The 24,739-nt window shown below is 43.2% G+C and overlaps 1 protein-coding gene across 1 annotated transcript in view; it reads left to right on the top strand.

The window, feature by feature from the left end:
- The window catches only part of FUT11 (fucosyltransferase 11), a 304,357-nt gene that overhangs the window by 141,845 nt on the left and 137,773 nt on the right, over positions 1-24,739 (top strand). The window contains exon 2 of the mRNA XM_044074021.1: positions 20,611-21,236. Coding sequence (XP_043929956.1) covers positions 20,611-21,236 — 626 coding nt within the window. The remainder of the gene's footprint in view (positions 1-20,610; positions 21,237-24,739) is intronic.

The following is a 24,739-nucleotide window of genomic DNA, read 5'->3' as shown; positions in this document are numbered from 1 at the left end:
GGCTAAGTTGCAGGAAGTATCTGCGTTTTGGACTGGGACTTCTCACTATCAGTTCTCTGCATTGCCCTTTGGCTTATCTACTGCGCCCAGAGTATTTACAAAAGTTCTGGCTCCAGTGATAGCATTCTTCAGGCTGAAAGGAATACAAATCTATCCTTATTTGGACGATTGCCTGATACTGGCTCAAGGAAGGGACGAGCTTCTTCGTCATTTGGAGTATGTGATAGCAGTGCTAAGATGCCTGGGGTATTCTGTGAACGAAATAAAGTCCAGTCTAGTACCCTCTCAAGACATGTGCTTTCTGGGAGTAAGACTGAATACAGCATCCCAGATGGCCTTTCTAACCCCGGACAAACAAAAGAATCTTTCCCTTTACTTCCATCATCTATCTCTTCAGTCCAGGCTGACTGCAAGGACAGTCCTTCAAGCCTTAGGGTTCATGGCATCTTGTATTCTGGTGCTTCCCAATGCCAAACTGCATATGAGGAAGTTGCAATGGTATCTCAAAATTGTATGGACACAGCACTGCCAACATCTGGACACTGTCATTCAAATAATACCTTGCATTCAAAAGGAATTTTTGTGGTGGGCTCAGGAATGTCACCTAAACAAGGGACTCTCTGTGACCCGGCCAGAGGCGAGTCAAATTTTAACAACAGATGCCTCAGACAAAGCTTGGGGAGCTCATCTAAATGGAAAGTGGATACAAGACAAGTGGCCTGTCAGACTACAGCATCTACATATCAACTTGAAGGAGATGTTAGCAGTCCAGTTTGCATTAATAGCTTTCAAGGATTTACTTCTTCCAGGGCAGGTGTTGATTCTAGCAGACAACACAACTGTCATGTGGTACATCAACAAGCAAGGGGGAACACATTCTTATCCTCTATGCAGGCAAGCAATGATTTTGTGGGAGACTGCTCTCAGTTTACAACTAAGTCTTCAGGCAAGGTTTCTGCCAGGAGCACAGAACTCCTTAGCAGATGTGTTAAGCAGACAAATCATGGATCCCCACGAGTGGAAACTGGATCTTCATGTATTTCAGAAATTGACAGTGTCCTGGGGAACTCCAGACATAGATCTGTTCGCTTCTCCACTAAACCACCAGCTGCCAAAGTTTTGCACAAAGGTTTTATCCCACAGCTTGGAAAGTGGATGCTCTTTCTTTCAGTTGGAAAAATCTTCATGTGTATGCCTTTCCACCTCTGCCTCTCCTCCCAAAGGTACTTCTGAAGGTCAGACAGGACAAGCCAAGGATGATTTTGATAGCTCCAGATTGGCCTCGACAGCACTGGTACCCATTACTGAGAAGTCTGGTACGGAAGCCTCCATGGCCTTTGCCTTTGATTCCTCATCTGTTGTCCCAGGAGGACAGTCATTTGCTCAATGTCAAGCTTCACTCTCTTCACCTAACAGCATGGCATATTCTGTTTTAAACCATAAAGGGTCTCAACTTCCACAACAAGTTTTGAATGTGATTTTGGAAGCTAGAAGGCCTAGTACAAGGAAAGTGTACGCAGATAAATGGAAGAGATTTTTATTTTGGAGTGCTGCTAAGGATTTGGATGTTTCTGAGCCTGATTTAAGTGTGGCTCTTCAATATCTTACTGAGTTATTGGACAAAGGTTTGTCCTTCTCTTCTATTAAGATTCATGCTGCAGCAATTTCAGCTCACTACGACTGTGACCCACCATTGTTTTCTCATCCTTTGTTCAAGCAATTTCTTAGAGGGGCAAAGAATATAAGACCCCACGTAGAGCTCCTACTCCTGCTTGGGATCTCAATTTTGTGTTGGAGAAACTCACTCTACAACCTTTTGAGCCTGCAGCTACTGCTGAGTTGAAATATTTGTCATGGAAGACTGCTTTTTGTTGGCCATTACCTCTGCAAGAAGGGTTTCTGAATTGCAGGCCCTTATGGCAGTTGAGCCTTTCTTAATTTTCCATAAGGATAGGGTATCTTTACGTACTAATCCTTCTTTTATGCCTAAAGTGGTTTCTAGTGTGGCTTTAAACCAAACTATTCATTTGCCTACTTTTTATGCAAATCCCCAAACTAAAGGGGAAAAGATTTTGCACACTTTAGATGTACACAGGCAGTTGCGATATTATTTGGACAGAACTAAAGGGTTCAGACAATCTCAGCAGTTATTAGTTTCTTTTGCTTTGTGCTCTCAGGGCAAGCCCGTGTCAAAACAAACTATTTCTAAGTGGATTGGATTTTGCATTGCTTTCTGTTATTCCCATCATGGCAAAGAGATTCCAGCTGGGATTAGGCCTCATTCCACTAGGGCTACTGCCACTTCAACAGCTTTTTGAGGGGTGGCTACTAAGGATATTTTGGAGGCAGCCACTTGGAGTTCAGTGCATACCTTCTCTAGGCATTACCACCTTCCTCTGTACTCTAAATCCAGGGCTGGTTTTGCCACTGCTGTGTTGCAGGGCATTTTGGCAGCCCTGCTTCATTATACTTTAGCCATCCTCCCTTACCTCTGCTTTGGGATTCTACCCAAGTGTTAGGACTGCAGCAATGTGAGATGAAGAACATAGTACAGTTTTGTACCTACCATAAATGTAGATGTTCAAGATCCACATTGCTGCAGTCCAATTTACCCTCCCTCCTTCCCTCTGTAGTTTGAGGTGGTTGTGTGGCCTGGGTTATCCCTCTGAGGTATAGTGTATATATTGTATATATTGTACATATTTTTGGTGTTAGGCTGGTTGGTTGTTTAGTTGTTGTCTATGGGTTTTGACCTTTCTTTTTAGGGTCTTCTGACATCTGGGGCAAGAAAAGACTGAGGATATGACGTCGTTCATGCGCATTTGTACCCTGACGTTCTGATGTCAGTCAAATGCGCCTTGACCGACGTCAGCCTTATGCTCTGATATTCGGGCCGACCGAGGGACAGCGGACTACCCAAGTGTTAGGACTGCAGCAATGTGGATCTTCGAACATCTACATTTATGGTAGGTACAAAACTGTACTTTTCCTTCTTAGTAATGTAGTATTGGTATTAGCTTGTCTCTTATTGTAGATGATGGGTCATTGTCATTATTCAGAATAGTCTGGAACCAACTTACATGTTCTTCAGGGGTCCATTTTGGGTGCTGTTTAGTTTACTTCTGTGTTTTCTCTTTTACCAACAGATGGTGCCTACTGGTTGTCTAAATAAGCAGACAACATCAAAATCAGAAATGTTTTTTTACTTTTGTTTTCGATTACATGGCTTTCATCTTGTATGTGTCAGATCTGTATAGATGGCTTAATAAACATGGTTTGAATATCAGTCCAACAAAAAAAAGTGAAATAATGCAGTTTGGCACTTTCATACCTAATGTAATATTCAGACTGTATAATAGCATACTTCAGGAAGTTACTGAATGCAAAGATCAGGGTGTATTTATATAGATATGTACTCAAATTTTACATTTAAGATCAATGCATGTACAGTCAACACTAGGGCTATGCAGGTAGTGGGATTACTTATAAAAAAACATTAAGCCAAGATCACTGAACGTTCTGGCAGAATTATTTAGTTTTACTTATAACTGAATATAATTCTTTGTTTTGTACTTACTCAAGAGGGAAATTTAGTTTTGAAAGGCAGGAGTGCAGATCCTGGTCTTATGAAAAATTTAACATTTTCTCTTTTGGCTATTGCTTGCTAAGCAGTAAACTTTCTTTAGATTACTGCCCTCTGTATGATAGAGATCTGGTAGACATTTAGTTTGTTCCAAAAGTCTATTCATGAAATATGGAGTCTGCATCGTGATGATCTTTTGATCCTTACGCAGTTATCCTAAATTGTGAAACTTGAGTTCCATTTTTCTATCAAACATTGTACTAAAGTTCACATGTTGGAGTCCAATCTCTGTCGGTATTCTCAGTTCTCTGGATTTCACTTCTTTGATTATGCTTGTTCAGTAGATATTTTTAGTGAGGTGAGTCTGGGTGAGGAAATGTGTGGAATACAGTGATGAGGCCATATGTCTTAACCTAGACTACTACCTTTTCATCTTTTCACAAAAAATGCAGTGATCATGTGCAGTCTAAACTTATTCATTGCAAATAAACGTTTCACATTTGTACATTTTAAGTCCGGTCAGTACAGCTGAGAAACTCACTTCAGTATGCCGCATTCTTTATTAGTTTCATGGTCTTTCCTTCGGTGTTTAGTATGCTAATTCTGTGTTTATTTCACTACTTACACGCACCACCTCTAAAATAATGTGACAGTAAATGCTTTGTATAATCTAGAAATTAGACTTTGTTACTAATAAAATTTTTCATATTGGGTTATGAAGGTGGAGCTTCATTATAAGCATCTGTGCAACTTGGCAACATCATGACTCTGATAACATTTATTTATTGTCATTTGTTAACCAGGTTAGTCCAACTGAGCCAGGGGCCCATTTTCAATGGAGACCCGAGGAGAAAAGCTCCAGATAACAGTAACAATATCACAGAAGTATCACAAAAATGTTAAAGAATATCAAAAAATAGCTGTAATTACAATGTTATAGTTTCAAGTAGTTAAAATAACTTTTTGTTCAAAATTGCAGAAAAATCAGGAAGATAACATCAGATAGGTTCAATATGGCAAAAAGTTTATATAGATAACAGCTGGAAAACTCCTTGTTTAGTAGTATTTACAGGAAACTGAGTAGGGTAAAAGAAAGTAAAGGAAGTATTAGAGAGACAAGTAGAAAAAATAAGAGAGAGTGCTTAGATTGAGGTAGGAGAAATTAAGAAGAGAGCAGTGTAACATCAGGTAGAAGTTTGACATGGACAGAACTAGGTGTTTAATAGGTAGATGTTCATCGTGTTTCACTGTTGCAGTCATGACTGCAGGGTTCTCCCCTGCCGGCAGGCAGCCCTCGGTTGGCCAGAATCCCAAAGTCTGGGTCCGGCGTCGGCTGTTCAACCCTGCTCCCTGACGTCAGAGCACCAGGAGTATAAAGCTGACAGCCGACGCCATCTTCTCCAGTCTTTCTTGCCGTGCGGTGATAGCAGTTCGCAAGTGCCGGTCGGTTGACTCCTGACGAATATTTCTATATACTTCGGTCTGAAGACTTTCTTCTCCACTCAAAGCTAAGTACCCCGTTGGGGAAACTTTTTTCTTGCTCCACTCCGATGTCAGAAAAAGTTAATAATTGTATTTCATGTGGGAAGCAAATACCTCATAAGGATTTTCATTCTTACTGTATTCCTTGCTTAGGCCCTGACCACGACGTGGCTAGTTGTTGGTTTTGTGCTAGATTCAATCAACGTACAATTAAGCGAAGGTACGATTTTGCTTTTCATTACTTCGGTAGGCGCTTTAACTACAAAATGTCATCGGATACGGTTCCAGCTACCGGAGTTCACAAATGTCAGAAGGATAAAGACAGGCCTCCGAGGTCCAAATCTGATGATAGCGCACATGTGGAGCCAGCTTCAGGTTCGGCCGTCATCAGTGAGGTGCTTTTGCAGCCCCTGTCGTCGGCCATTTCAGAACCGATGGCCGAAACGGACTCTCATGAGGAGCCAACCAGGCCTTTAAATATCTCTGTTGCAGGACCTTTGGACAATGCTCCTTCGGATGGGTCCGGAGCCGCTGTGCAGGTACCGGCTTCCGAAGGGGTTTTCAGGCCTACTCAGCTTCAAGTAAAGGCAAAGGCAAAGACTCCTTCTAAATCAAAGACTTCAACACAGGCCTCTTCTGAACCGGCTCCCAAGTCACAGAAACAGTTACTCAAGATGGCGGAGGATTTACTTACAATGATTAGGGGTTCTCATCCCCCTCCAGAGAAAAGGCCAAGGCGGGATGTTTATTATGATTCCTCTGATCAGGCTTCTGTTTCCTCAGTTTCTTCTTCTGATCAGGAATATTCTTTCCCTCCTTATGAGGATTCTGATGCGGAAGATTCCACTCCTTCATCTTCTACTCCTGAGGATTTTTCTTTTGGGGAAACTTTGCATGAAATAAACTATAACCTATGATATAACTATCAAACTATAACCTCCACTACCAGAATCAACAAACCAAACAAAAAAGAGAGCATACTAAACTGGATTCTTATAAAGAGACAACAACAAAGGTACAATGTTGGAACTCTACCCGATGATATTAGTGATCATACTTTAACCTATATCCTTAGGCATAAAAATGATATCTCAAATCCTCCCATTTATAGAATCATACGTACTAATAAACATTTCAACCCAACATTATTCCAAAATGAACTAAATGCTTGTGACTGGAACCCTTTAAAAATTCTACCACTTGAACAAGCCATTGACTATCTAAACTCTAAATTTCTATTATCCTTGATAAGCATGCACCCAAAAGGACCATCAAAATGAAAACCAAACCAGCCCCCTGGCTTTCCAAAGAAACCAAACAAAAAAATCTTACTTAGAAATAAATCCTGGGCAAAGTGGAGAGCTAACAAAAATACTTATGATCAACTACTGTTTAAGCAACTGAGAAATAGTACAAAAAAGGCAATACTATCCGACAAAAAAAACTACTACTATAAACTACAACAAAACCACAAAAATAACCCCCAGAGGTTTTGGTCTAGTATAAATAAACTCCTTTCCCCAGGGCACTCTCAGATGCCAGCTCCACTTCCAGCAGACCCAAACACCCCCCAGCAAACAGCCAATGCCTTCAATTCCTTCTTTACGGAAACCATACAAACACTAACAAGCCAACTTACTCTAGACAGCTCAAACCTTGCCACTTCCACACACAGTACTCTACCTGCTTTCTCAATACAACCAGTCTCTACCACTCTTATCTTCAAACTCATCCAAAAACTTAAGCCCTGTATCCCTTCTGCTGACCAGCTACCTTCTGAATACCTCCAAAAAGCAGCCAAAGTAATTTCTTATCCTATATCCATCCTCATAAATAGAACCATTAAGGAAGGGAATGTTCCTAACATCTGGAAAATCTCCCATATCATTCCCCTTCACAAAGGCGAAAACTCAAACGACTACTCTATCGGCCAATAGCACTTTTATCTCCCTTAGCTAAAATTATGGAAAAATGTGTTCATCATCAACTGTTAAACCATTTAACTCAAAATAACATAATAGCAAAATGCCAACATGGTTTTAGGCCATCCCATACTACCACGACAGCCCTGCTATCCTTTACAGATGTTATAAATAGAAATCGCAATAACAACAACCTCTCATCTGCTCTCTTTATTGACCTCTCCAAAGCTTTCGACATGGTTAACCATGCCCTTCTTATCAACATTCTTGAATCCTTCGCCCTTGACTCTTTAGCAAGTAAATGGTTCAGGTCCTACCTAACCAATAGACAACAAGCAGTTCTTTGGGCAGATAATATATCATCTCTTCTACCTGTCACCCTGGGAGTCCCTCAGGGCTCTATTCTTCGTCCACTTCTCTTCTCTCTTTTTATTAATGACCTGCATGTAACAATCCCAAATGCCACCTGCATTCAATATGCAGACGATTCAACATTAATCTGTTCAGCAAGCTCACCATCTGCACTACAATCCCTGACACAGAAAGTATTCAATTCAGTTGAAACTTGGTTCACTAAACGTTGTCTCCTTCTTAATGCTAAGAAAACCAAGCTCCTTCTTTTTACACCAACCAATAAGTCCACCCCAATAGATTTCTGTATTACTTCCAATAATGATACTATCATACACCCTGACTGCACAACCAAGTTGTTAGGAATTACTATTGATAACAACCTTACATTTGATAATCACATAAATAACACAATTAAAACTATCAACAAGAAAATTGGTTCCTTATATCGAATCAAATCCTTCTTAACTCCAACAGCTAAAACCCAAATTGCACACTCCCATTTAATTTCTACTCTTCTTTATGCCTCTCCCATATATACTAACCTCAAAAAGAATAACCTTGTTAAACTAGAGCATGCCTATAACAACATCGCCAGATTTGCCACGGGTAATCCTTTTCGTACCCACCACTGCCTAAATCTCATGCAGCTGGGCTGGCTAGAAATTCAAAACCTTCTAAAAATCTCCCAACTAACCATGGCCCACAAGATATTTTATCAACCTAATAGAACTCCTATACTATCCAATCTCATAATCCCCTAAAAAACCTAGATATACTACGCTCCTCTAACAAGCTTCTAGCTAGCATAACCAAAACTAACAATTTGGCTGGAAACTCCCTGTTTTCTAACACTGTGGGAAAAGACTGGAACCTACTTCCCAAAGAACTAACGTCACTCTCTTCTTTGCCTCTCTTTAAACAAAAGCTCAAAACACACTTTAAAATACACTGGTTATGCCCATGCAGTAAACCAGACTAACCCTTCCTTGCCTGAGCTCATATTTATCTATACCATACTAAGTTTTTTTTTTTTGTTTTTTTTCCTCATTATTTTCTCTTATGAGGAACTGAACTGGTAATCACAATGATACAATTACACATACTGGTTGACAAAAAAAAAAAAAAAAGATGCATACTTTATTTCTACTATGTTTATGTACTATGTAACAATTATCATTCCTTCATTGTTTGTATTTCATGTTTTTACTGTTTGGAGCTTTTCTCCTCGGTCCTCTACTGAAAATGGAAATATGTCCAGCTAGACCAGCCCGGTCAACAAATGTAAAATAAAATAAATAAATAAATGAGGGAACATTTCCACTTGGAGGGACAGGAGTATTTGGAATCCAAGAAAAGACTGAGGGATTTTCTTCTTCTTCCCCAACATAGGCCCCTGGCTATTCCTCCTGTTTTGGATATTGTGGATGATGCCTTTTCGGAGGCTAACTTAACCCCTGATTCTTTTCCTCCTGCTCCTGTTAAGCCTGATAGGTACTACAGGGTTCCTGATTCCCATCAGTTTTTATACAAGAATCCTACTGCTGACCCTGAAACAATTTCTCAGGATCCTAAGGGTGTTAAGACCGCTACTGCTAAAAATCCCATTCCTATTGAAAAGGATTCTTGAGCCTTGGAAAGATGGGGAAAAAAGGTGTACACTTCTGCTACTTTGTCCATTAGGGCTTTACACTGTCAGTTTCATATGTTTAAATATCAGCAATTTCTCTTGTCTGTCTTAAAACAAAAATTTACTTCCATTTCTGCCTGTGCAGATGATAAGGAATTACATGACTTATTGCATGCCACTGAACAGGTTGGGAAGCATGTTTTACACTGTGGATTTGATGCCTTGGAGGCTTCTTGTAGGGCTGCGGCCTCTGGCACAGTCATTAGAAGACATGCATGGCTAAAGGAACAAAATTTACCTGAACAAGTAAAGGCTAAATTATTGGATGCTCCTGTTCAGCATAATGTTTTGTTTGGATCTAAAGCTGAAGAGGTGATTAAAAAGATGGAGGATAAGGCGAAATCCATGCAAATAGTTAAAGATTTCTTACAAGTACAGCCTCCTAGATTTAGCAGGAATTGGCCTTCAAAAAACTGGTCCTTTCCCTCTTCAGACAGGCCTCAGAGGGGTAGATATAGAAGCTCCAGAGGGAGGTCTCAAACACAAGCTGCTTATAGACCAAGACAGTGGACTGCTTCTACCCCTAGGGGAGGAGAGGACAGGCCACAATCTCAAAGGAAACAAACTCAATGACTCCCTCTGTTGGGCTACAGGAACGTCTTGCCTGGAAGCCCCTCTCGGAGGAAAACTCTCTCTTTTATCAAAATTGGACTCAAATAACCCAGGACAAATGGGTTTTGGATGTGATTTTAAGAGGTTACAAATTCCATTTTCATACCTTGCCAAGGCCAAACGGATGGCCAGACCTTCCAAAACATCAATGGACAGAGGCCTTAAACCAGGTGGAAGCTCTTTTGGCTATGAATGCCATAGAACTGGTTCCTCCTTCAGAGATGGGAAAAGGGTTTTACTCAAGGCTCTTTCTAGTCCCAAGGAAGCAAAATTCATGGAGACCCATTCTGGATCTGTCGGTCTTGAACACCTTTCTAGAGATTCCAAAATTCAAGATGCTTACTCTACAGCAGTTACTTTCAGTGCTGTCCAAAGATGCATGGATGGTGACTTTGGATTTAAAGGAAGCATATTTACAAATTCCCATCAGGCAGGATCGCAGAAAATACCTCGGGTTCAAGGCCGGATCGAGGCACTTTCAATTCTCTGCACTGCCCTTTGGATTGTCTACTGCGCCCAGGGTCTTCACCAAATGCCTGGCTCCAGTAGTAGCTTACTGCAGACTCAAGGGAATTCAAATTTACCCTTATCTGGATGATTGTCTAATTCAGGCAGACAGCAAGGATGTCTTACTCCAGCATCTAGAATTTGTACAGAATTCCTGGGATTCTCTGTAGACATAAAGTCAAATTTGACACCATCACAACAGATAACTTTTCTGGGTGCTCTTCTAAACACTACAGCCCAGTTGGCATTTCTGACATCCGAAAAACAATTACAGCTGGCTTCAACTTTCAAAACCTTGGCAACTCTAACCCATCTATCTGCAAGGAAATTCCTGCAGGCTTTGGGTTACATGGCCTCCTGCATCCTTCTCGTACCATATGTAAGACTACACATGAGGAAAATACAGTGGTACCTAAAAAGTGTATGGTCTCAGCATTGCCACAGTTTGGACATACTGATTCCCGTCCTTCCTTGCCTTCAAAAGGAATTTCTTTGGTGGTCCAGGGCATGTGCTCTAAACAAAGGGAAGCCCTTCCGTCTACCTCCTGCCTCTCAGATTCTAACCACGGACGCCTCGGATTATGCTTGGGGAGCCCATTTTCAGGGCAATTATCTGCAGGGCCTTTGGATAAAGGATCAGAAGCACCTGCATATCAATTTAAAGGAAATGTTAGCCATTCAGAAAGCTCTATTGGCCTTCAGGAATCTCATACAACCAGGACAACTACTAATGCGGACAGACAACACCACAGTTATGTGGTACATAAACAAGCAAGGGGGATCTCATTCCTACCCCCTTTGCAGACTAGCCATGGATTTATGGAACACAGCTCTAGCTTGCAATCTGGATCTTCAAGCTCAGTTTCTACCAGGGAAACAAAACTTCCTGGCAGATAGTTTGAGCAGAAACCTTTCGGATCCACACGAGTGGATGCTGGACACCAAAATATTCAGGATGATAACAGCAGTATGGGGATGTCCTCACATAGACCTCTTTACATCCCATCTAAATCATCAGCTACAGAATTTTTGCACCAGGACTTTCCACAGAGAAGCTTGGAAAGTGGTTGCCCTGTCATTCAGTTGGAGGAACCTCTCGGGATATGCCTTTCCGCCTCTTCCTCTTCTTCCACGAGTTTTATTGAAGATAAAACAGGACAAGCCCAAGATGATAATCTTGCTGGCTCCGAATTGGCCTCGGCAGTTTTGGTATCCAACTCTAAAAAACCTATGCCTGGAGCCCCCTTGGGTTTTACCTCAGTCTCCGAACCTTCTGTCCCAACATCAGGGTCATGTTCTACACTCTCATGTCAGAACTCTCAGCCTGGCTGCCTGGTTAATCCAGGGCCTTTGATTTCTTCTTTCCTACACAAGCAGGTTATGGATGTCATTTTAGAAGCCAGACGTCCTAGCACTAGAAAATCTTATGCAGGAAAATGGAAAAGATTTTGTTCCTGGATGCAGGCTCAGGATTCTGATCCTCTTCCTCCTAACATTACTTTAATTTTACTTTACTTGACAGATCTCTTACATAAGGGTCTCGCTTTCTCTTCCATTAAGATCCATGCCTCTGCTATTTCTGCTCATTATAATACACACCCTCCCATCATTTCCCACCAGCTCATGAGACCGTTCTTCAGAGGAGCTAAGAACTTAATACCTCCTAGATCTTCTCCCATTCTTGCTTGGGATCTCAATTATGTTTTGGAAAAACCTAACCTTGCCTCCTTTTGAGCCTGCCGCTTCTTCTGACATCAAGTTTTTATCTTGGAAGACCGCTATCCTGTTAGCACTAACCTCTGCCAGGAGAGTTTCAGAGTTACAAGCTCTTATGGCTGTGGAACCTTATATTATTTTTCATCAAGACAGGGCATCTTTGAGGACTAATCCGACCTTCATGCCTAAGGTGGATTCCAAAGTGGCTTTAAATCAAACTATCCACTTGCCATCCTTTTTCCCCACTCCTCAAAATAAAAGGGAAAGGATCTTACATTCCTTGGATGTACACAGACAGCTACGTTTTTACCTGAACAGAACCAAGGACATCAGAAAATCAGAACAGTTGTTTGTTTCTTATGCTTCAAGTTCCCAAGGTAAAGCCATTTCAAAACAAACCATTTCTAAATGGATTGCTCATGGAATCAGATTTTGTTATTCACACCATGGAAAGCAAATCCCAGGGAGCATACGGACTCATTCCACCAGAGCTGCTGCCACTTCTGCAGCTTTCCAAAGGGGAGTTCCTACCAAGGACATTTTGGAAGCTGCAACTTGGAGTTCAGTGCATACTTTTTCTAAGCACTACAATCTACCTCTCTACTCTAAGTCTAGGGCAGGCTTTGCCTCTGCAGTCTTGCAGGGCCTTTTAGCCGCCCCTTCTTCTTTATGACCACCTCCCTTTCTTTCAGCTTTGGGATTCTACCTTACAGTCATGACTGCAACAGTGAAACACGATGAACATAGTACAGTTGTGTACACCTACCATAAATGTAGATGTTCGAGTGTCTTCACTGTTGCAGTCTGGGTTTCCCTCCCTCCTGTCCCCTCTTATTTTTACTTTTGTGTATTTCCCTTTTCACCCTTCTTCTGAGGTGTATTTGCAAAGGTTATGGGACCATTTTCATTTTGGGACTCCTGACATCTGGGGCAAGAAAAACTGGAGAAGATGGCGTCGGCTGTCAGCTTTATACTCCTGGCGCTCTGATGTCAGGGAGCAGGGTTGAACAGCCGACGCCGGACCCAGACTTTGGGATTCTGGCCGACCGAGGGCTGCCTGCCGGCAGGGGAGAACCCTACAGTCATGACTGCAACAGTGAAGACACTCGAACATCTACATTTATGGTAGGTGTACACAACTGTACTTTTTTAAGCCCGTTTTTAAATTGGGCTTTGAGGTATATTCCTTATGTTAAGAGGAAGGGTATTCCAGGAATGGGCGACAGAATTTAGAGGGATTTGCCTATATTTTTATCAGGTTTGTAGATGTCTAGAAGATGTTTGTCAGATGTACGAAGCTGACATGTGGTGTTACAGGGTGATATAATGTTAGAGATGGAGGGACAGGAAGTGGGGTTATAGAGTATAGAGTGTATAATGTGTAGACGTTCTTCGTGTTTCACTGTTGCAGTCATCACCTGTGGGTTATCCCTGCTGTGGTAGCCCTCGGCCGGCCTGAATACCAGAGTCAATGTTTTTCTGTGTCGGCTGCTGTCACTTGCTGCCTGACTGCAGGTCGTCAGTGCTATAAAGGAAGACGGCCGACGCCATTACATCAATCTTTCTTGCCGTGGAGCCTGTAGCAGAAGCAGTTTGTAAGTGTGCCGGTTGGTCGCTACCAGAGTTTGAATTACAGCTGAAAACGTCTGAAGTTAAGTTCCCTGTTGGGGATACTTTTTTCTTGCACTAACCGATGTCCAAAAAAGGTAACAATTGTCTCACCTGTGAAAGGCAAATACCACACCAAGACTTCCATTCATACTGCGGCACTTGTTTAGGCCCAGACTACGTTGTTCCCCGTTGCCAGTTCTGTGCCCTCTTTAAAGCGTGAACCATTCGTCATAGAGCTCTTTTTGTAGCCAGGTATTTTCATCTTCCGTCTTTGCATTCCGAAATGGCGTCTGTCTGGATTAAGATAGAGACAGACCACACAAGGCTAAGCCTACTGACGACTCTACTGCAAACAGGTCATCAGTTCACTGGAATTCAGTGAGGCGCCTTTGCAGCCCCTGATGCCCTATTTGATACCTTCACAGGCCTCTACTGAGACCCTTTCAGAGTCCGGTATGCCGCAGAAATCTTCTCCGTCTTTCGAGCCTTTGGTTGTCTCTGCCTTGGTTGGGTCTGGAGCCGTGATGCAGGCACCGGCTTCCAAGGAGGTTTTTTGCACTACTGAATCTAGACAAAAACTGGCGTCTTCTCCTCTGACTACCATTTCTGTCAGACTGATGTATACTTTTAGGCCTAGAAGCAAGGCCACTCCTAGGAAAACTACCTCTAGCCACCATTTTACTCCTGCTCCACCACCCCCAAATTCAAATGCTTAAAATGGCGGAGGATCTTGTCACCCTTATCAGGGGTATCAGGCCACACGTTTTAAAAGGAAAAGAGACCTTTCTCCTGAAATACTGACAGAACAGGATTCTGAGGAGTCTGATTATTCAGATTTTGAAGAGGAACAGCAACCTCTGACTACTAATGAGGATTCAGATGCAGAAGAATCCATTCATTCTGCCTCCCCACCAGAAGTTCTTTCCTTTGGAGAAACCCTTCACACCCTCAGGGAACATTTCCACTGGGAATCCAAGGACTTCCCTCAGTCTAAGAAAAGACTAAGCGAGTTTCTAGACCTGCCCCAATACAGACCCTTGTCTGTCCCTCCAATCTTAGAGGTGATTGATGTCTTCCATGAATCCAGCTTAACACCCGACGCCCTCCCACGTGCTCCCTTTAAACCTGACTGGTATTACAGAGTACTTGATTCTCAGAAATACCTGTACAGAAGTCCTGCTGCAGACCCGGAGGTCATTACACAGGGACCAAAAGGAGCTAAGGCTAGTTCTGCAAAGAATCCTATTCCTTCTGACAAGGACTTCAAAGCTGTGGACAGATGGGGTAAAAAAGTATACACCTCTGCAACCTTAGCTATCGGAGCACTCAACTGTAAGTTCCACATGTTAAAATATCAACAACACACTTTGGAACTATTAAAACAAATGATTTCAATCTTTCCTGACGATGCCAATTCGAAAGAGTTAGCATATTTACTGCACTCTACTTATCAAGTGGCTAAACACTCATTGCACTGTGGGTATGACACCCTAGAAGCCTCAAGCAGGGCAGCAGTGTCAGGATCTGTCATTAGGAGACATGCATGGTTGAAGGAACAACCTCTCCCTGATCATGTCAAATCTAAATTATTTGCTGCACCCTTGGATAAGGACCACTTGTTTGGGGTAAAAGCAGAAGAGGTGCATAAAAAGATGGAAGACATAGCACAATCTATGCAAACAGTAAACAATTTCCTTCAGGTACAACCTCCTAGGTTCAGCAGGAATTTTCCCTCAAAACACTGGTCCTTTTCTGCATCTAGCAGACAGGGGCAAGGTAAGCCCTGCAGGGATAGATCCCCCAGTCTCCTGTCCCAGGGACAGCAGAGAACCATACAGTGGGCCACTTCCACTCCAAAGGCAGGGAGCTCTAAGCCATCCCTCTATGGCAAAAATTCTCAATGACTCCCTCTACTCCCTTCTGCCCTCTTCACTCACCAAAAACTAGGAGGAAGGCTCTCCCTCTGCAAAGAAAACTGGCTTTCTGTAACAAAGGACCAATGGGTCTTAACGATAATTTTTCAGGGATACAAATTCTCCTTCAACAAACTCCCAATTCCAAGAGGGTACCCAGACTTGCCTCCAAATCCGTGGATAGAGGCATTGAAACAAGTCCAAAAACTCATATCCCAAGGGGCAGTAGATCCTGTCCCCAGAGATCAAACGGGCAAAGGCTTTTAGTCCAGACTGTTCTTTGTTCCCAGAAAAGAGGGCACTTGGCACCCCATCCTGGATCTATCCATTCTGAACACCTTCCTGGTGGTCCCCAAATTTAGAATGCTAACGTTGCAGCAGCTGCTGCCTATGCTGACAAAAAATGCCTGGTTAGTTACCCTAGATCTAAAAGATGTCTGCCTCCACATCCCCATAAGGGAATTCTGCAGGACATTCCTTTGCTTCAGAGTAGGCTCACACTACTTTTGGTTCTCTGCACTACCCTTTGACTTATCTGCTGCTCCCAGGATATTTGCCAAATGCTTAGCCCCGGCCATAGCCTTTTGCAGACAGAAAAATATACAAATTTACCCTTATCTGGACGACTGCCTCATTCAGGCAGATTGCAAAGAAATGCTCCTCAAGGACCTCCTCTTTGTCAAAACCCTACTAACCTCCTTAGGGTACACCATCAACGAGAAGAGATCAAGGCAAACACCCTCCAGGAAGATTATTTTCTTGGGAGCACTGTGGACACAGCTTCCCAAATGGCCTTCCTGTCCTCAGAAAATCAGAGTTCCCTGTTGCTCTATTTTACCCAGCTGGCTTCCAGAAGTAACCACTCTGCGAGGAAGTTCCTGTAAGCCTTGGGGTACATAGCATCTTGCATCTGTCTAATTCCTCTGGCCAGGCTTCACATGAGAAAACTTCACTGGTACCTAAAGAACCTTTGGTGTCGGCACTCTCAACCTCGTGACCTCTCTCCCTCTGATCCCCTCTATAAGGGCCGAGCTTCTGTGGTGGGCAGGGGCCTGTGCCCAGAACAAGGGTTTTTCCTTCACCCTCTGCCCAACTGGGCAGAGCATTACCACCAATGCCTCAGACATAGGTTGGGGTACTCACCTAGAAGGCAGGTGCACCCAAGTTCTTTGGGATGCCAAGTACCTTCCCTTGTACATCAACCAGAAGGAAATGATGGCGGTACAAAAGGCTCTGACTTTCTTCAAACCCCTTCTCAAGCCAGGGGTTCTCCTTATCAAAACAGACAACAGCACAGTAATGTGGTACATCAACAAACAGGGAGGGACCCAATCTTACCCTCTGTGCAGGCTAGCCATGAACCTCTGGTTGACATCCTCTTACATGGGACTACACCTGATAGCCCAATACCTACCAGGGATCAACAACACCCTGGCAGACCACTTAAGCAGAAACTTACTGGACCCCCATGAATGGCAGGTCCACAGAAAAATCTTTTTACATATCACTCAGGCATGGGGGACTCGGGAGGTGGATCTCTTTGCTTCACAACTCAACCATCAGCTGAAAAAAATTCTGTACCAGGGAGTATCACCACCTGGTGTGGAAGGTGGATACCTTGACCTTCCCCTGGAACACCCTCTTTGTGTACGCATTCCATCCTCTGCCTGTTATTCCCAAGGTACTGAACAACATAAGGGAGGAGAGACCAGAGGACATCATCATTGCTCCAGATTGGCCCAGACAACATTGGTACCCCTTACTGTGCAGCCTGATCTTACAGCCTCCCAGGCAGCTTCCCCTGATCTCAGACCTCTTAACTCAGGTGTGTGTGTGTGTGTGTGGGGGGGGGGGGTGCTGCATCCAGACTTGCAGACTTTCAGTCTATCAGCATGGCTAATACTCTAAAGGCAAACAGGGGGCCCCTGTTAAGCAAACAGGTCCTAGACATTATCACAGAGGCCAGAAGGCCCAGCACCAGAAAATCTTACACAGGAAAATGGAAAAGATTCTGCTCCTAGAGCCAGTCCAGAGGGGGCAATATCTCACAATCTTCCATCCCTCTTATCCTGGACTACCTAGCAGAGCTACGTAATAGTGGCCTCTCCTTCTCCTCTATTAAAATCTACACCTCAGCCATTTCGGCTCATTTTGATACAGAACAGCCCCTGTTCTCCCATCCATTGATTAAACAATTCTTCAGTGGGGCTTCTAATATCAGACCTCCCAGAAGGTCACCCACTGCAGCCTGGGACCTGAATTATTTTTTGGAAAAACTAACTTTACCACCTTCAAACCTTCTGCTTTAGCAGATCTAAGATACCTCTCAGGGAAGACTGTTTTTCTCCTAGCTATCACCTCAGCCAGAATGGTTTCAGAACTTCAGGCACTGGTGGCCATTGAGCCCTTCATCATCTTCCATGCAGACAGGGTCTCCCTGAGGACTAACCCCTCCTGTATGCCCAGATTAGTATCTAATGTAACTCTCAACCAGGCCATACATCTGCCCACCTTCTTTCCTAACCCTCAAAACAAGAGGGAAAGAATTCTGCATTCACTAGACATGCACAGACAGCTCAGATACTATCTGGACTGTACTAAACCCTTCAGGAAAACAGATCAACTACTTGTCAGCTTTTCCCCAGGTGCAGAGGGGAAGCCCATTTCCAAACGGATGTCACACTGTATCCATTTTTGCTACAGATTGCATGAGATCCCCCCCCTCCCCCAAGTGTGTTCGAACCCCTTCCACTAGGGCAGCCTCCACTTCCACAGAATTCCTCAGATGAGTTCCCACCAGGGACAATCCTGGAAGCTGCCACCTGGACTTCTGTTCATACCTTTGCCAAACGTTACCACCTACCTCTGTTTTCTAAGGCTTGGGCAGGGTTTGCCTCTGCAGTTCTGCAGGGCATGCTGACCCATTCCTAGGTCTCTTACTAGTCCTATCACCCCTCTTCTCAGCTTTGGGAATCCTTCCACAGGTGATGACTGCAACAGTGAAACACGAAGAACATAGTACAGTTGTGTACACTTACCATAAATGTAGATGTCTGAGTGTATTCACTGTTGCAGTCCCGGTTTTCCACCCTCCTTCCTCGTTATATCTTCTTTTTTAGGGTGACATAAGTTTCTAACTATGGCTTTTAGCCACCAGGACCACTTTACCATATTTACTTGGGCCTCTGACTGGTTAGGGCAAGAAAGACTGATGTAATGGTGTCTGCTGCCTTTCTTTATAGCACTGATGACCTGATGTCAGGCAGCAATCGACGGCAACTGACGCAGAAAAACATTGACTCTGATATTCGGGCTGGCCGAGGGCTACCACAGCAGGGATAACCCACAGGTGACTACTGCAACAGTGAATACACTCAAACATCTACATTTATGGTAAGTGTACACAACTGTATTTTGTGGAAGAAGTTGGTTTTGAAATTCAGGCCATAATAAAGACTTAAGAGCAAGACAGTGGTGGGATTTATATGGTAGACTGGATGAGAGTCTGGCTATTTTGTGGTAGGTTTGTTCTAATTTAGAGAGGAGAGGTGAATGAAGGTTTGTAAGGACTGGGGAAGCTTACAGAAGGCAGGTTAAGAGAAGTGGTGTAGCAAGAGAGGGTTTAGTGGAGGGAGAGAGTAGTTTGTGATTATGGTACAGAAGTCCAAGTTTTTGATTCGTTTTTTGTATGCACTGGTTGATGTGAATGTCAAATTTTAGTTCGCCATCAGCAGTTACACCAAGTAGTTTAGTAAAGGGGTCAGGTGTGATGAAAGTGTCATTTAGAGAGATAATTGAGAAGGAGGGTTTAAGGTGTACCATTGTTCTAGGCAGGAAAAGTAAAAGCTTAGTTTTTTTTATTATTTAATATTAGTTGGTTTTCTGTGAGCCAGGTTTCGATTGAGGTGAAAGGTGTCTTGGGTATGGGCAAGGAGTTCTGAAAAGTTGTGGGTGGTAGTGCTAAGGATTGAATCGGTGGCATATTGTAAGAGAGTAGTGTGCTTGGTAGCAGAGTTTATTCTGTTTGTAAAGATACTGAACAAGAGGGGACCCAAGATAGAGCCTTGGGGAACACCTGTATTGACAGGTAGGAAAGGGGGTTGACAGACTGCCAGTGAATAGATTGTTATCCGTTAGATAAGTAACTAGAGACCCAATTTGTAGTGGAGTAGAGACATGGAGATCAGAAAGTTTAGATGATATTTTGGTGTGTGAGACTGTATTGAAGGCCTTGGAGAGATTGAGGAATAGGCAGGAAACTAGGTGGTTATTATCTTGGGCTTCTGCTACAGTTTGGGTGAATGAGAGTAGTGTGGTAGATGTGCTCTGATGGTGTCTAAATCCATGTTTGGTGGGAGCAAGAAGACTATTGTCCAGCAAATGTTTAGTTGGGTAAGACGTATTTTCTGAGAATTTTGGATAGTGGGAAGAGTATTGTAATGGGACGGTAGTTGGATGGATCTGTGGAGTTACCACCTTTGTGGAGAGGGATTTTGAAGAAAGCTTTCCAAATGTCTGGGACAAGGGCTTCTGTAATAGAGCAATTAATAAGGATAGATCCATTTAAATTCTGTACTGTTCTTTGAAAAATAAGCTGTTTGGATATGTGAGGCTAGGCAAAACTTACCCATGTGTGTGTTTAATTGCATGTTTTGATTTTGATTGAGAGAAACTTTTGAGTCATTAACAAATACTTTAAATTAGTGGTCAGCAGTGCATGCAGACATCAAAGTCTATACCAACTGTAGTAGAAGCATTGAATACAGTAACAGAAATAAAACAACTGGAAATGGGATCTTCAGAAAAGGGTAGGAGCAAATTACATAAAAATGGGAACTGTGGAAACAGTACATGCATAGTAATGTTTTGGCGTCATGTAATGGTTGACTGACTGCCTATGTCATAAGTGATAATTTAATAAAGGTATTTTTTTTTTAAACTATGCAGGTAAGCCAGGTGCTAGCAGTCTAGCTTGCATCTTCAAGCCAAAACAAAAGCTAATACTCAAGCTACTGCACATAACATTGTATCAAGTTGTACATAGCTGATGGTGAAGTAACTGTTATAGTTGCACAGAATGTTTACCTTGTCCATAAATAACTTGGCTTGATTTTGGATCTTATTTTTGTATAGAGAGTGAGGTCACTCTGAAGCTGAATTCACCTTTGGTTTGCACACTTCAGACTTTAACCATAACATTGTTATTTATTTATGTACTTTCAGGTTGATGCTAGTGGGAAATGTCTGCATAATAAAGTGTTGCCAAGTGAGAGGCTAGAGGACACAGCAACTGCAACAGGTGAAGATTCAGAGTTCATGGACTTTATATCCAGATACAAGTTTCACCTGGCTTTGGAAAATGCCATCTGCAATGACTACATGACAGAGAAGCTGTGGAGACCAATGCATCTGGGGGCTGTCCCAGTCTATCGGGGATCTCCAGTTGTCCAGGACTGGATGCCCAACAATCATTCTATCATAATAATTGATGACTTTGATTCTCCAAAGCAACTGGCAGATTTTATTAACTTCTTGGACCAAAATGATGAGGAGTATCTAAAATATCTTGATTATAAAAATACAGGTGGCATTACCAACCAAGATTTGCTGGACACCTTAGAAAAAAGAGAGTGGGGAGTGAATGATATGACCAAGCCAAACTATCTTAACGGCTTTGAGTGCTTTGTGTGTGATAAGGAGAATGAGAGGTTAGCTGCTGTGAAGAGGCATAAAAAGTCTGCCAAGGAAGTGCCAGCCCCAGAGCCCAGAATTGCAGAGTACAATCACATGGGCTGTCCCATGCCCATACCAGGCTATGGAAAGGTAGAAAATGTGCCGGATAATGACAGGTATGTTTCTGATTAGACTTTCTTTTGTATTAGTGGAGGTGGAAATGGAGGTAACAGACATATTACTACTGCCATTTTGTGGCTATGGGTCATTCACATACCTCTAAACCACTCACATTAGGGACTAGGAAGCCTGGGGTAGTCAAGATTTTATAGCAGAATGCAATTTCAGATATCCTGTTCTGTAATTATACTTGCAGAGATATGGCAGTTAAACAAAGACACCGGCTCAGTAATATGAGAATATAATAGAGTTCCTTCCATCCTGGACATTAGGGATATGATACTCCTTTGCATGTAACTGCAGTGGCAGCAGGAATGTTTTGGCTGATACTGATGAGTGAATGCTTATTGTAGAATTCTGATTTGGTTCAAGCACAGATGTTCTTCGTGTTTCACTGTTGCAGTCATGACTGTAGGGTCCTCCCCTGCCGGCAGGCAGCCCTCGGTCGGCCAGAATCCCAAAGTCTGGGTCCGGCATCGGCTGTTCAACCCTGCTCCCTGACGGCAGAGCACCAGGAGTATAAAGCTGACAGCCGACGCCATCTTCTCCGGTCTTTCTTGCCGTGCGGTGATAGCAGTTTGCAAGTGCCGGTCGGTTGACTCCTGACGAATATTTCTATATACTTCGGTCCGAAGACTTTCTTCTCCACTCGAAGCTAAGTACCCCGTTGGGGATACTTTTTTCTTGCTCCACTCCGATGTCAGAAAAAGTTAATAATTGTATTTCATGTGGGAAGCAAATACATCATAAGGATTTTTATTCTTACTGTATTCCTTGCTTAGGCCCTGACCACGACGTAGCTAGTTGTCGGTTTTGTGCTAGATTCAATCAACATACAATTAAGTGAAGGTACGATTTTGCTTTTCATTGCTTCGGTAGGCGATTTAACTACAAAATGTCGGATACGGTTCCAGCTACCGGAGTTCACAAATGTCGCAAGGATAAAGACAGGCCTCCGAGGTCCAAATCTGATGATAGCGCACATGTGGAGCCAGCTTCAGGTTCGGCCATCGTCAGTGAGGCGCTTTTGCAGCCCCTGTCGTCGGCCATTTCAGAACCGACGGCCGAAACGGACTCTCATGAGGAGCCAACCAGGCCTTTAAATATCTCTGTTGCAGGACCTTCGGACAATGCTACTTCGGATGGGTCCGGAGCCGCTGTGCAGGTACCGGCTTCCGAAGGGGTTTTCAGGCCTACTCAGCTTGAAGTAAAGGCAAAGACAAAGGCAAAGACTCCTTCTAAATCAAAGAATTCAACACAGGCCTCTTCTGAACCGGCTCCCAAGTCACAGAAACAGTTACTCAAGATGGCGGAGGATTTACTTACAATGATTAGGGGTTCTCATCCCCCTCCAGACAAAAGGCCAAGGCAGGATGTTTATTATGATTCCTCTGATCAGGCTTCTGTGTCCTCAGCTTCTTCTGATCAGGAATATTCTTTCCCTCCTTATGAGGATTCTGATGCGGAAGAATCCATTCCTTCAGCTTCTCCTCCTGAGGATTTTTCTTTTGGGGAAACTGCATGAAATGAGGGAACATTTCCACTGGGAGGGACAGGAGTATTCGGAATCCAAGAAAAGACTGAGGGATTTTCTTCTTCTTCCCCAACATAGACCCCTGGCTATTCCTCCTGTTTTGGATATTGTGGATGATGCCTTTTCGGAGGCTAACTTAACCCCTGATTCTTTTCCTCCTGCTCCTGTTAAGCCTGATAGATACTACAGGGTTCCTGATTCCCATCAGTTTTTATACAAGAATCTTACCGCTGACCCTGAAACCATTTCTCAGTGTCCTAAGGGAGTTAAGGCCGCTACTGCTAAAAATCCCATTCCTACTGAAAAGGATTCTCGAGCCTTGGAAAGATGGGGAAAAAAGGTGTACACTTCTGCTACTTTGTCCATTAGGACTTTAAACTGCCAGTTTCATATGCTTAAATATCAGCAATTTCTCTTGTCTGTCCTAAAACAAAAATTTACTTCCATTTCTGCCTGTGCAGATGATAGGGAATTACATGACTTATTGCATGCCGCTGAACAGGTTGGGAAGCATGTTTTACACTGCGGATTTGATGCCTTGGAGGCTTCTTGTAGGGCTGCGGCCTCTGGCACAGTCATTAGAAGACATGCATGGCTAAAGGAACAAAATTTACCTGAACAAGTAAAGGCTAAATTATTGGATGCTCCTGTTCAGCATAATGTTTTGCTTGGATCTAAAACTGAAGAGGTGATTAAAAAGATGGAGGATAAGGCGAAATCCATGCAAACAGTTAAAGATTTCTTACAAGTACAAGCCTCCTCGATTTAGCAGGAATTGGCCATCAAAAAACTGGTCCTTTCCCTCTTCAGACAGGCCTCAGAGGGGTTAGATATAGACGCTCCAGAGGGAGGCCTCAATCATAAGCTGCTTATAGACCAAGACAGTGGACTGCTTCTACCCCTAGGGGAGGAGAGGACAGGCCACAGTCTCAAAGGAAACAAACTCAATGACTCCCTCTGTTGGGCTACAGGAACGTTTTGCCTTTAAGCCCCTCTCGGAGGAAAACTCTCTCTTTTTTATCAAAATTGGACTCAACCCAGGACAAATGGGTTTTGGATGTGATTTTAAGAGGTTACAAATTCCATTTTCATTCCTTGCCAAGGCCAAGCGGATGGCCAGACCTTCCAAAACATCAATGGACGGAGGCCTTAAACCAGGTGGAAGCTCTTTTGGCTATGAATGCCATAGAACTGGTTCCTCTTTCAGAGATGGGAAAAGGGTTTTACTCAAGGCTCTTTCTAGTCCCAAGGAAGCAAAATTCATGGAGACCCATTCTGGATCTGTCGGTCTTGAATACCTTTCTAGAGATTCCAAAATTCAAGATGCTTACTCTACAGCAGTTACTTCCAATGCTGTCCAAAGATGCATGGATGGTGACTTTGGATTTAAAGGAGGCATATTTATACATTCTCATCAGGCAGGATCGCAGAAAATACCTCAGGTTCAAGGCCGGATCGAGGCACTTTCAATTCTCTGCGCTGCCCTTTGGATTGTCTGCTGCGCCCAGGGTCTTCACCAAATGCCTGTCTCCAGTAGTAGCTTACTGCAGACTCAAGGGAATTCAAATTTACCCTTATCTGGACGATTGTCTAATTCAGGCAGACAGCAAGGATGTCTTACTCCAGCATCTAGAATTTGTACAGTACCTCCTCAAATTCCTGGGATTCTCTGTAAACATAAAAAAGTCAAATTTGACACCATCACAACAGATAACTTTTCTGGGTGCTCTTCTAAACACTACAACCCAGATGGCATTTCTGACATCCGAAAAACAATTACAGCTGGCTTCAACTTTCAAAACCTTGGCAACTCTAACCCATCTATCTGCAAGGAAATTCCTGCAGGCTTTGGGTTACATGGCCTCCTGCATCCTTCTCGTACCATATGCAAGACTACACATGAGGAAAATACAGTGGTACCTAAAAAGTGTATGGTCTCAGCATTGCCACAGTTTAGACATACTG

Source organism: Protopterus annectens, chromosome 6.part0 (assembly GCF_019279795.1).
Source record: "Protopterus annectens isolate FY-2018-M chromosome 6.part0, PAN1.0, whole genome shotgun sequence".
Lineage (NCBI taxonomy): Eukaryota > Metazoa > Chordata > Ceratodontiformes > Protopteridae > Protopterus > Protopterus annectens.
This window is presented reverse-complemented; position numbering and strand designations above follow the sequence as displayed.